General features: G+C 38.1%; 1 protein-coding gene across 5 annotated transcripts in view; it reads left to right on the top strand.

Annotated features, from left to right (window-relative positions):
* Positions 1-10,600, top strand: part of LOC143302760 (uncharacterized) — a 37,209-nt gene extending 26,609 nt beyond the window's left edge. Inside the window, exons 5-6 of one of the 5 annotated variants that reach the window (XR_013058553.1) lie at positions 3,196-3,246; positions 6,160-6,206. Coding sequence is in view for 2 of the 5 variants with exons in the window: in XM_076618992.1 (XP_076475107.1) it covers positions 10,110-10,317; positions 10,392-10,401 (218 nt within the window). In the remaining 3 variants the exon portion in view is untranslated. Of the gene's footprint in view, positions 1-2,817; positions 3,247-6,159; positions 6,791-10,109; positions 10,318-10,391 lie in introns of those variants that run through there. The other 4 variants (XM_076618992.1, XM_076618991.1, XM_076618993.1 and 1 more) reach the window with 4 other exon arrangements.
* The last annotated feature ends 2,266 nt before the right edge of the window (positions 10,601-12,866 follow it).

Below are 12,866 nucleotides of genomic sequence, written 5' to 3'. Positions count from 1 at the left end.
GTTTGGTTGTGGGATGACTCCCCCACAGTATTTAGTGGTTGTTCGTTCGATCTTATAGTCGGCATTGCGTTCGCTCTGTCTCTCGTTATGGGTGGTGGAGTCGATCTCGCGGGGGTGGCTGCCCTTGTTCTGTTTGTTGCCGGCGGCGCCGGTCGCCTGGTTGCCGCCTGTACTCTTGGGCGATTCGGCGTATCGTTCCTTCGTGGCTCGCCCCATTCTCCCGAAGGACGTGTTTGGTTTCCCGATGGTCTCGAAGCATAGGGTACGATTAATCCGGCATCTACTCGGGCTTTAAATTTGTAACAGTCTTTCACTAGATGCCCGGGTTTTTTGCAATAGTTACACGTGATATTTTGTCTTGTAGACTTCAAAAAATTCTGCGATGGAGGTAGCGATCTTCGATCTTGGCGGTTGTTCCTGATATTGTTGTTAGTGTTCGAAGGATGTGCGTTGCCGCGTCTGTAATAGTTCGAGGGTGTCGGTCGTTGGGGTCGCGTTCTATCGGTTATTTGTTTCAATTCGTGTGTTGCTTTGACGGCTTGACGATACGCATCTTCTAAAGTATGGTACCCTGCTATTTTTACTCGCACATATACCTCGTTCGGAAGTCCTTTAACGAAAGCTTCTTTCGTTTCCCAATCTATAGTATCTTGGATATCGGGGGATATGATGCCGTAGTCGCCTCTTTCTCCGTCCATTATTGCCAATCTAAGATTTCTAACGCGATCCATATAATCTAATATATCTTCCCCGGGTCGTTGAAATATCGTTCCTAATTCCCCTTTATATTCGTTAAGAGATTTCTTTGGGCCGAATAGATCCTTTAATTTGTTTCCGAAATCGTTTAAACTCATTAATTCCGTGTCTTCGATGGCGAGGAACGCGTGTCCACGAAGCTTATTTACTAACAATTTTACTAATTGAGGTTCTTGATATCTGGGAATCATATTTCGCGCGCACTCACAAGCTCTTAAAAAGTGGAATACCGATGGTCGATATCCGTCAAACACTGGCACCGATTCGATCGCGTCTTTTAGCTTAATTGGCTGGGTATGTCCACTCGACTGGACCGTCTCTTGTTGCATTGTCGGCGGCGATACGGGTGTTTTAGGTTCCTGTTTTGTTTTAAGCTCGAATAAGCCGCTTTGTAGATCGGCGAGTTTTGCACTCATATCGCGAAAGTTCGCATCCCATGCTTTGAGCTTTTCCGACAATGTCAAAACCATTTCTTCGTCCAACGATTCCACTACAGTCGCCATTGTTTCTTAAATATATATTTTATTGACAAGCGTGACAACTTTAATCTTCTATGAAGCGTATCGAACCGTTTAAACCAACTTTAATTCTCCGTGAAGCGGATGCCACCGCTGCCACCAAAATATTTACTACACTAATGTTACGTATTAGTTTATTGACATTGATCAAATTTTAAATTTAAATTTTACTGAAAAATTTTTTTTTGTTGAGTTTGAATTTAATCTGAAGGGAAATAAATTGAAATGATATTATTGTGTATGTAATACTGATTTAGATTTCTAATTAATACGGTAGTTGCTGCCACCAGAAATAGTCTAAGGACTATTTCAAAATATTTTATTTTTATTACTTTTTTTTTTTGTTTAATGGGTAGCGTTAACTGACGCTTAATGCAACTGGTAAACGAATTCCACTTTTCGGCTAACCTGCTATGTGCAGAGATACTGGCACGGGAGAGGATTAAAGCTGAGATTAATAATTATTTGTCCTCGTTGAACGGATTTTATTTGAATGTAGAATTGCTTAGATTATTACCTTTATATATATATTTATTAGCCGGATGTATATATTTTTAGCGTTGCTGGATTGGATAGGAATGTGAGATTTTCGTTGTTTTATATAAATTTATTTTTACGTTCGACTTCTTCTTCTCTTTTAATTTCATTGTAATAGTTTGCCGTTAGAACCGAAACTCAATTCATTTACTACGATGGATTCCGTTACCACGATTTTCTTGCCTTCTGAGTTTAATAATCGAGGATGATTCTAACGATCTTCTCTGTGTGGGACTCGTGCGATTTCGCAAGCCTTGCAAAAAGACGGGTAGTATTTTACCAACAGTGGGAGGAGGAATGCGAAGATCGACGGGTGTTTTTGATAATCGAAAACACCGTTTGCACAAGCCACCACAGCGAACGATCCTTTGGTTAAATTTCCGAAGGGAAATTGTTCTGCTATTTTTCTCTTACAATCGCATGCAACGATGGCAAGAATATCGGTTATTAGCAATGCCGGTATTGCTCTTAATTTTCGATTGACCCCGACGATGTATTTAATAGTCCTTTCTGTGCGGGATTTGTGTGATTTCGCAAGCCTTGCCCAAAGACGGGCAATATTTTGCCAACAATGGGAGGAGGAATGCGAAGATCAGTGGGTGGTTCAGTAGCTGAAAACACCGTTCGCACAAGCCGACACAGCGGACAACTCCTTTGTTTAAAGTTTAAACAATGATTCTATCTTCAAAACCGTTCACGAAAATAAAACGAGATCGATGATAGGAAGTTCTAATTCGATTCTCGAGGGCAACGAAATTATCAGAGAAGAAGGAAATTCTCAAAATTAATTTTCTTACCTTGAGGAGTAGGCGCTGTCTCGCGCCATTACCTCAGCTGCTCCGGTGGTCGTCGAAGTTTTTGCTGGGTTTATTACTTGAACTCGAATATAGTTTACTATCAACTTTTACTTTATTTATCTATTTCGATACAGACAGAACAATTTACTAACTGGATTAATACCGCAATTACAATGCGCGTTCAAAGATAAAATTTTCTTTTTACTTAGTCGCGGCTCTCTTTTCTTGACCGAAAAAACTAAAGACCCCGAAGCGCAAAATACTATACAAGATTTCTAAAGGTGAGTTCAATAACGAACGTAGTAACAATGAACACAAAGAGTGAACAAAATAATTATGAACCGTAATAACGAAGATCGCAATAATAATGAACAAAGAATAATGAACGGTAATAACAATGATCACTATAATAATGAGCGAAGAATAATGAACGTAATAAGAATGTTTACCAGAATAATAATGAGCACTGCTCTATGTTGCTTCGCTTATTTATAATGCCATCCCCCACGGGGTGGTGGTCCGCTGGGGGTACGCTTATGATTGTTTTTGCGATTTTGATGTTTTTCCCTTTTTTGTTGTTTCCCTAGGTTTCGGTGATCGACGTTCGAACAATGTTTGCGGAGGCATTTCCATCAGAGGTTCCTTATTATTATTATATTTTTCCTCTTAAATGTCTTTTGTTTTTATGTATGATATATATATATATTTTTTTTAAATGTGATATCTATTTTATGTTTGTTAAATATATGTATTTTAATTTTATATTTTATATATATATATGTCGGAGATGAAAGAACACCGGAGTCTGTAATTGAACAATTGTAGGTATTCAACCCGATTGTAATTGTTCGAGAGTCGTGATAATGAGCTTGGGCTCGAGGCGACAGTCAGTCGCCGAACGTAGCCGCGGTCACGGGATGAACGCTTTGTCTAACAAAGGTATGGAGTAATTCTATAGCTCTCCTTAAAAGAAATATTGGTGGTGACACGCGACAGTAAACATTCCACCGGTTTCTGTCCTGTGGCTCGCCACACGCAGACCCTATTCTTCGAGTAAGATGATTGCCAGATGTCGATGCGTCTCCGCAGTACATGTTCGGCTAGCTCGAGGGCCCGTTATAAATCTTAAGGTTTAGTTAACTAAAGTCCTTCAAACAGACAAACAGTCTTTGTCCCAACTACGGGAAGATAGGGGAGACATATTTTTCAACGAGCGGCGTCTCCCACTAGCAACTTTCCCTCGAGGGCGGCTAGCATCTTTTTCTAACCACCGATATGGAGATTGACCAATTAGCACCAACGCCAATTTCCCTTACTTTCTTAACGAAGGCTTTTCTCGACGAATCCGATGATCTCGTGTCCTTAGACACACCCCATTATAGTTTTCCTCTGTGGCATCATCGGGACGGGAAAGGCATTCTCGCTCGCGATCTCACTGATGAAAGGAGTTACCCTTTACGACCAGTGAATATTACGCGTCCGACTTAAATTTTGTGAGTACGTTCATCTATCATCCCGTCGACCGCGGATTCGTTATTGAACCTAGGATCATTGTCATTAGTTTCTCGAGCACCTAACTACCGCGGTTACTTGTCCGGTTCTATAATAATCGTATTTGCACTAGTCAATGTCTTCTCCATTGCATAACGACAACGTGTAACCCAAACGAAGATTCGTTTCACGCCCCTAACCCTAATTCTAATGTCCGCTCCGACATATATATATATATATTTATATTGTGTGTCATTTTAATATGGCTAATGTTTTGTAATTCTTCGATTGCGTTATTTATTGTTTTGAGTAGTTTATTTTATAGAGTATTCGATAATATAAAACATACGCGCACACATACATATATATATATATGTCGGAGATGAAAGGACACCGGAACCTTCGGATAGCCCCGCAACATTGCAATCTAAAGTCTACTATAACTGTAACTAAACTATTGTAGTTATTCAATCCGATTGTAATTGTTCGAGATTAGTGACGGTGAGCTTTGGCTCGAGGCGACAGTCTGTCGCCCAACGTAACCGCGGTCAAGGGATGAACGCTTTGCCCAACAAACATATGGAATAATTCTATAGCTCTCCTTAAAAGAAATATTCGTGGCGACACGTGACAGTAAACATTCCAACGGTTTCTGTCCCGTAGCTCGCCACACGCTGACCCTATTCTTCGAGTAAGATGATTACCAGATGTCGATGCGTCTCCGCAGTACATGTTCGGCTAGCCCGAGGGCCCGTAATAAATCTTACGGTTTAGTTAACTAAAGTCCTTCAAAAAGACATACAGTCTTTGTCCCAACTACGGGAAGATAGGGGAGACATATTTTTCAACGAACGACGTCTCCCACTAGCAACTTTCCCTCGAGGGCGGCTAGCATCCTTTTCTAACCACCGATATGGAGATTGACCAATTAGCAGCAACGTCAATTTCCCTTACTTCCTAAACGAAGGCTTTCCTCGACGAATCCGATGATCTTGTGTCCTTAGACACACCCCAGTATAGTTTTCCTCTGTGGAATCATCGGGACGGGACGGGCATTCTTGGACGCGCTCCCGTCGACTAAAGAGTAACGTCTTTACGCTCAGCAATTATCGTTTACGAGTCAGACTTAGATTCAGCGAGAACGCCTATCTGTCATCCCGTTGACCGCGGATTCGTCATTGAACCTGAGATCACTGTCACTAGTGTCGCGGACATCTCACCGCCGTGATAGATTGTCAAACCTGTGTTATTCATACCTGTGTCAATAAATCGTATCTTCGCTACACCGCAACGATGGCTACCTTCAATGAAGACTCCTCAAACACCGACAACCCTATCCCCACTGCTTCTCCGACATATATATATATATGTCGGGTTATCATTAGGATTTAAGTCGCGTAATGTTTCTTCATTTGAATTAGCCATTGTTTTACAAAACAGAGAATATATTTGCAATAAACAAGATTTTACAAAATATTATGAATAATGAGTTTAATAAATGATATGATTAACAAATGATAAGTTTAATTAATAATTAGATTAAAGAATAATAAGTTTTATCGAACAATAAGAGGAACGAATAATATATCTTACGAATAATGAATTTAACGAATAATGAAATTAACGATTGATAGGTTTTACGAATAATGAATTTAATTTACGCTATTAACAATGTTCCGGGGTTCAAACGAATTCACGGTCAACGGGATAACTCTTTACTATGCGTAGAATAATTTTAAAACACAAAAATACGTTTGCTGAGACACTCGGTAAATTGCTCGATGTATCACTTTCCAAGGCGATCACACGAATGAATATCTGATTAAAATCTTTTTCGTTATACGACTGCATTTGTTTGTTATATTCTCGCTGGAGACATCGAGAAGGTTCCAATCGTTGTTGCTAGGCAATATCTGTCAAAAGTTTGTTGTATACTCTTTGGAAACATCGAGAAAGATCCAAACGCCGATACTAGGCAATTTCTATCTGGAGATTGATTCCAAATACAACGTGTCCCATTATATCAACATCTCTAAAGTACAATTCTATGTGATTTCTAGGGAGAACAATACAACCGATCCACACCTTCATCAAGCAAAACGTTTATCCCGTGACCGTGGCTACGTACGGCGACCAGTTGTCACCTCGAACCCACTTTCGCTTTTCACAAATGTCAAACAATTACAAATGACAATTGCTTAATTACAGTTATGATAAAATCTAGGCTAAAGCATTAGAAGGCTTCCTCAAAATTGCATAGGGAAGGCTGCGGTTTTCCTTTCATCTCCCACATATATATATGTATTCATATGCATATTTCTCTTGGCAGTGTAGTATTCATACGAAATGAAATGTCAATTATTTATTTATCCTTTACCGGAATGTAGGCTAGTTTTAAGTATGTATCTTAGATTATCGGTTTGATAGAATTCGCACACATATATATATATATTTCTAACAACGTAACCTTCATTTCTTTAATAATACAATATTGTATGTTTTATGTATTCGTTAAACTATTAGTTTTTGACTTCATATATACTTATATTTCATAAATTGATAATATTGTATTTGTTGCATAGTATTGGAAGCACTGTCTCTAATATTTACTAGGTTATTACATGTTCGGCATATATGTTTATACTTATATGTAACTCTCCAAATTGATTGATTGAAATATATTTATATATATATGTATTCCTGGCGTTTCAATTATTTTCCCCTTTTGTAGTTATTCTGATTTCCTGGTATATTTAGAATTGTGTGAATACTTATTTTGTTTATTGGTCGGATCCGTTAATCGCCCTCGTATTGTTAATCCTTCCTTTCGTTTCGTAGTGCCGTGTGTTCGTTTGTGCATTCAAATCCTTATTCGCGTGTTTTGTATACAATGGTTTTCTTGTTCTTGTTACGGCGCGTGCGGAGCGCGGGACGTGACAGTAGAATAGAGTTCAGCGAGCGCTTAAACGTCGAAATATCTCCAACGGGAAGGAAATGACAGTTAGTTTTCGTCAAAATCGACGAAATCATCGCGATTTGCGACCAGTTTCGCTTGTTTCGACGCCCAAGCGGTAGTGCATTACCTTTGCAGTGTAAAATGGAGTTCAACGAGCGCTTAAACGTCGAAATATCTCCAACGGGAAGGAAATGACAGTTAGTTTTCGTCAAAATCGATGAAATCTTCGCGATTTGCGAGCTATTTTGCTTGTTTCGACGCTTAAACGGTAGTGCATTGCATTTGCAATGTAAAATGGAGTTCAACGAGCGCTCAAACGTCGAAATATCTCCAACGGGAAGGAAATGTCAGTTAGTTTTCGTCAAAATCGACGAAATCTTCGCGATTTGCGAGCTATTTTGCTTTTTTCGACGCTTAAACGGTAGTGCATTAAATTTGCAGTGTAAAATGGAGTTCAACGAGCGCTTAGACGTCGAAATATCTCCAACGGGAAGGAAATGAAGGCTAGATTTCGTCAAAATCGACGAAATCTTCGCGATTTGCGAGCTATTTTGCTTGTTTCGACGCTTAAATGGTAGTGCATTGCATTTGCAATGTAAAGTGGAGTTCAACGAGCGCTCAAACGTCGAAATATCTCCAACGGGAAGGAAATGAAGGCTAGATTTCATCAAAATCGACGAAATCATTGCGATTTGCGAACTATTTTGCTTCTTTCGACGCTTAAACGGTAGTGCATTAAATTTGCAGTGTAAAATGGAGTTCAACGAGCGCCTAGACGTTGAAATATCTCCAACGGGAAGGAAATGACAGTTAGATTTCGTCAAAATCGACGAAATCCTCGCGATTTGCGAGCTATTTTGCTTGTTTCTACGCTTAAACGGTAGTGCATTGCATTTGCAGTGTAAAATGGAGTGAAATGAACGCTCAAACGTCGAAATATCTCCAACGGGAAGGAAATGACAGTTAGTTTTCGTCAAAATCGACGAAATCATCGCGATTTGCGACCAGTTTCGCTTGTTTCGACGCCCAAGCGGTAGTGCATTAGCTTTGCAGTGTAAAATGGAGTTCAACGAGCGCTTGAACGTCGAAATATCTCCAACGGGAAGGAAATGACAGTTAGTTTTCGTCAAAATCGACGAAATCTTCGCGATTTGCGAGCTATTTTGTGTTACGTATCAATTTGTTTGTTTGAATCGATCAAATTTTAAATTTAAATTTTACTGAAATTTTTTTTTTCGTTTGAGTTTGAATTTAATCGGAAGGGAAATAAATTGAAATGATATTATTGTGTATGTAATACTGATTAAATTTCTAATTAATACGGTAGTTGCTGCCACCAGAAATAGTCTAAGGACTATTTCAAAATATTTTATTTTTATTATTTTTTTTTTTTTTACGTTTAATGGGTAGCGTTAACTGACGCTTAATGCAACTGGTAAACGAATTCCACTTTTCGGCTAACCTGCTATGTGCAGGGATACTAGCACGGGAGAGGATTAAATCTGGGTACAATAAATATTTGTCCTCGTTGAACGGATTTTTATTTGAATGTAGAATTGTTTAGATTATTACCCCTATATATTTTATTAGCTGGATATATATATTTTAGCGTTGCTGGATTGGATAGGAATGTGAGATTTTTCGTTGTTTTATATAAATTTATTTTTACGTTTGACTTCTTCTTCTCCTTTAATTTCGCTGTAGTAGTTTGCCGTTAGAACCGAAACTCAATTCATTTACTACGATGGATTCTGTTACCACGATTTTCTTGCCTTTTGAGTTTAATAATCGAGGATGATTCTAACGATCTTCTCTGTGTGGGACTCGTGCGATTTCGCAAGCCTTGCAAAAAGACGGGTAGTATTTTACCAACAGTGGGAGGAGGAATGCGAAGATCGATGGGTGTCTTCGATAATCGAAAACACCGTTTGCACAAGCCAACACAGCGAACGATCCTTTGGTTAAATTTTCGAAGGGAAATTGTTCTGCTATTTCTCTCTTACAATCGCATGCAATGATGGCAAGAATATCGGTTAATAGCAATGCCGGTATTGCTCTTAATTTTCGATTGACCCCGACGATGTATTTAATGGTCCTCTCTGTGCGGGACTTGTGTGATTTCGCAAGTCTTGCCCAAAGACAGGCAATATTTTGCCAACAATGGGAGGAGGAATGCGAAGATCAGTGGGTGTTTCAGTAGCTGAAAACACCGTTCGCACAAGCCGACACAGCGGATAACTCCTTTGGTTAAAGTTTAAACAATGATTCTATCTTCAAAACCGTTCACGAAAATAAAACGAGATCGATGATAGGAAGTTCTAATTCGATTCTCGAGGGCAACGAAATTATCAGAGAAGAAGGAAATTCTCAAAATTAATTTTCTTACCTTGAGGAGTAGGCGCTGTCTCGCGCCATTACCTCAGCTGCTCCGGTGGTCGTCGAAGTTTTTGCTGGGTTTATTACTTGAACTCGAATATAGTTTACTATCAACTTTTACTTTATTTATCTATTTCGATACAGACAGAACAATTTACTAACTGGATTAATACCGCAATTACAATGCGCGTTTCTGTCTAAGCGATGAAATGAGGATTTCAAAGATAAAATCTTTCTTTTACTTAGTCGCGGTTCTCTTTTCTTGACCGAAAAACTAAAGCCCCGAAACGCAAAATACTATACAAAATTTCTAAACGCAATGATGAGCGCAATAACGAACGTAGTAACAATGAACACAAAATATAATGAGCCGTAATAACAAAATGATCACAGGAATTATGAACAAAGAATAGTGAACGTAATACGAATGATCCGTAATAACAATGAACACAAATTATAAGGAACACAAGAAGAATGAACCGTAAAGAATAATGAGCGCTGCGCTATGTTGCTACGCTTATTTATAATGCCATCCCCCACGGGGTGGTGGTCCGCTGGGGGTACGCTTCCGTGGGAATCGGGATGTTGCAGTTTGGGTTTCTTGGAATCGTACGTGACAAAACGTAAATTCCGTATTTCGACTTAGTTTTTATCGGTCCTGTGTTTCTGCTGAACTAGCGTCTAGGAGATTTGAAGCACTCCATGCTGATCTAATCCTTTCCGCGAGAGACTTCCACGTGCTGTACCGTGGCAATTACCGGTGTTTCTTCGGCGCGTGCAAAGGCTGGCGGCCGCAGCATCATTATCACTTCGATGCTCGCTCGGGCAACACGCGCAACTCCGCTGCTCTCCCACAACAAGGACCTCCTTCTTTGAGTTATTTTTCGTAAGTTTGGATATTCGCATATTATGGTTGTTTTTGCGATTTTAATGTTTTTTCCCTTTTTGTTGTTCCCCTAGGCTTCGGTGATCGACGTTCGGACAATGTTTGCGGAGGCATTTCCATCAGAGGTTCCTTATTATTATTATTTTTAGATGTATCTTGTTTTTATGTACGATGTATATATATATATATATATATTTTAAATGTGTTATCTATTTTATGTTTGTTAAATATATTTAATTTTATATTTCCCCCTTTTTTAATTAATTATATATATATATATATTTTTACATTTGTAGTTGCGCATAGAATTTATTAAAGAAAAGTATTAACAATGTGTTTTCATGATTTGTTTCTCGCGCCTGACTTCCATTAATCCCTAATATTCCTGTCGTCATGATGCGTGTAAATCTAACATGGCTGCTCATAAATGTCATCAGTAAAGTTATAGTGACGGGTCTTTAGTTTTGTTTGATATCGAAGTAATTTTTCGTCTGTCGCTCGTTTTTCCTTATTCTACCGCAATTAGAACATTTATTTATTAATATTGTTTTAAAGTGACAATAGCATAGCTCGTGTGAATATACGTATATATATATATGTTTATGTCGTGTGTCACTTCAGTATGGCTAATGTTTTGTAATTCTTCGATTGCGTTATTTATTGTTTTGAGTAGTTTATTTTATAGAGTATTCGATAATATAAAACATACGGACACACACACACACACACATATATATATATACGTATTTATATGCATATTCCTCCTGGCGGTGTAGTGTTCATACGAAATGAAATGTTAATTATTTTATATTAACTTCTTTTAATAAGATAGAACACGCACACGCACATGTATATATTTCTGGCAGTGTGATTTTCATTTAGATTCTTTAGCGATGTAATGTGTGTTTGAGGTTATGTGTCAATCATTTGATTTCATATATTCATGTATATCTTGTATTGTGACAACATAGTATGGGAGGTTTTGTTTCTAGATTATTGTGTGTTTAATGTGTTTTTACATATTTGTGTTTGATGATAGAATTTCTGTATGCAATTCCTCAAGTCGTTGCGGTGTTAATTATTTTGAGCGTTTGGCCTATCGACAGGTTGTCGCTTAGTCCCAAGTGTTGTGTTGTGTGTTCTATTTCTTTTGTAGATTATTAGTAGTAGTTTTAGTTTAGAAAATAGATTATTTATATGTTTATATAGAGACATGCATGTTTCGTAATGAAGTTCTAATTTTATAAATCTTTACCGGAATGTAGGCTAGTTTTAAGTATGTATCTTAGATTACTAATTTGATTTAATAATGTAGAATGCGCACACACATATATATATATATATATTTCTGACAATGTAACCTTTATTTCTTTAATAATACAATATTGTATGTTTTATGTATTCGTTAGACTATTAGTTTTTGACTTCATATATACTTATATTTCATAAATTGATAATATTGTATTTGTTGCATAGTATTGGAAGTACTGTCTCTAATATTTACTAGGTTATTACATGTTTGGCATATATGTTTATACTTATATGTAACTTTCCAAGTTGATTGATTAAAATATATTTATATATATATATATGTATTTCTGGCGTTTCAATTATTTCCCCTTTTGTAGTTATTCTTATTTCCCGGTTTATTTGTTTGGTTCGTAACTCGTTGAATCCATTAGCTGGTTTTATTAATTTTAATTTATACTGGTTGGATTTATTATTCGCCCTCGTTTTGTTAATCCTTCCTTTAGTTTCGTAGCGCCGTGTGTTCGTTTGTGCATTCAAATACTTATTCGCGCGTTTTGTATAGAATGGTTTTCTTGTTCTTGTTACGGCGCGTGCGGAGCGCGGGACGTGACATTTGCTTGTTTCGACGCTTAAAAGATAGTGCATTGCATTTGCAGTATAAAGTGGAGTTCAACGAGCGCTTAAACGTCGAAATATCTCCAACGGGAAGGAAATGACAGTTAGTTTTCATCAAAATCGACGAAATCTTCGCGATTAGCGAGCTATTTTGCTTGTTTCGACGCTTAAACGGTAGTGCATTACATTTGCAGTGTAAAATGGAGTGAAATGAGCGCTTAAACGTCGAAATATCTCGAACGGGAAGGAAATGACAGTTAGTTTTCGTTAAAATCGACGAAATTTTCGCGACTTACGAGCTATTTTGCTTGTTTCGACGCTTAAACGGTAGTGCATTACACTTGGCGTGTAAAATGGAGTTCAACGAGCGCTTAAACGTCGAAATATCTCCAACGGGAAGGAAATGACGGCTAGATTTCGTCAAAATCGGCGAAATTTTCGCGATTTGAGAGCTATATTGCTTGTTTCGACTCTTAAACGTTAGTGCATTGCACTTACAGTGTAAAGTGGAGTACAACGAGCGCTTAAGCGTCGAAATATCTCCAACGGGAAGGAAATAACGGCTAGATTTCATCAAAATCGACGAAATCTTCGCGATTTGCGAGCTATTTTGCTTGTTCCGACGCTTAAACGGTAGTGCATCGCATTTGCAGTGTAAAATGGTGTTCAGCGAGCGCTTAAAC

Source organism: Bombus vancouverensis, chromosome 5, assembly GCF_051014615.1.
Source record: "Bombus vancouverensis nearcticus chromosome 5, iyBomVanc1_principal, whole genome shotgun sequence".
Classification (NCBI taxonomy): Eukaryota; Metazoa; Arthropoda; class Insecta; order Hymenoptera; family Apidae; genus Bombus; species Bombus vancouverensis.
Note: the sequence above shows the minus strand (reverse complement) of the source record. Positions and strands in the feature narration are given on the sequence as shown.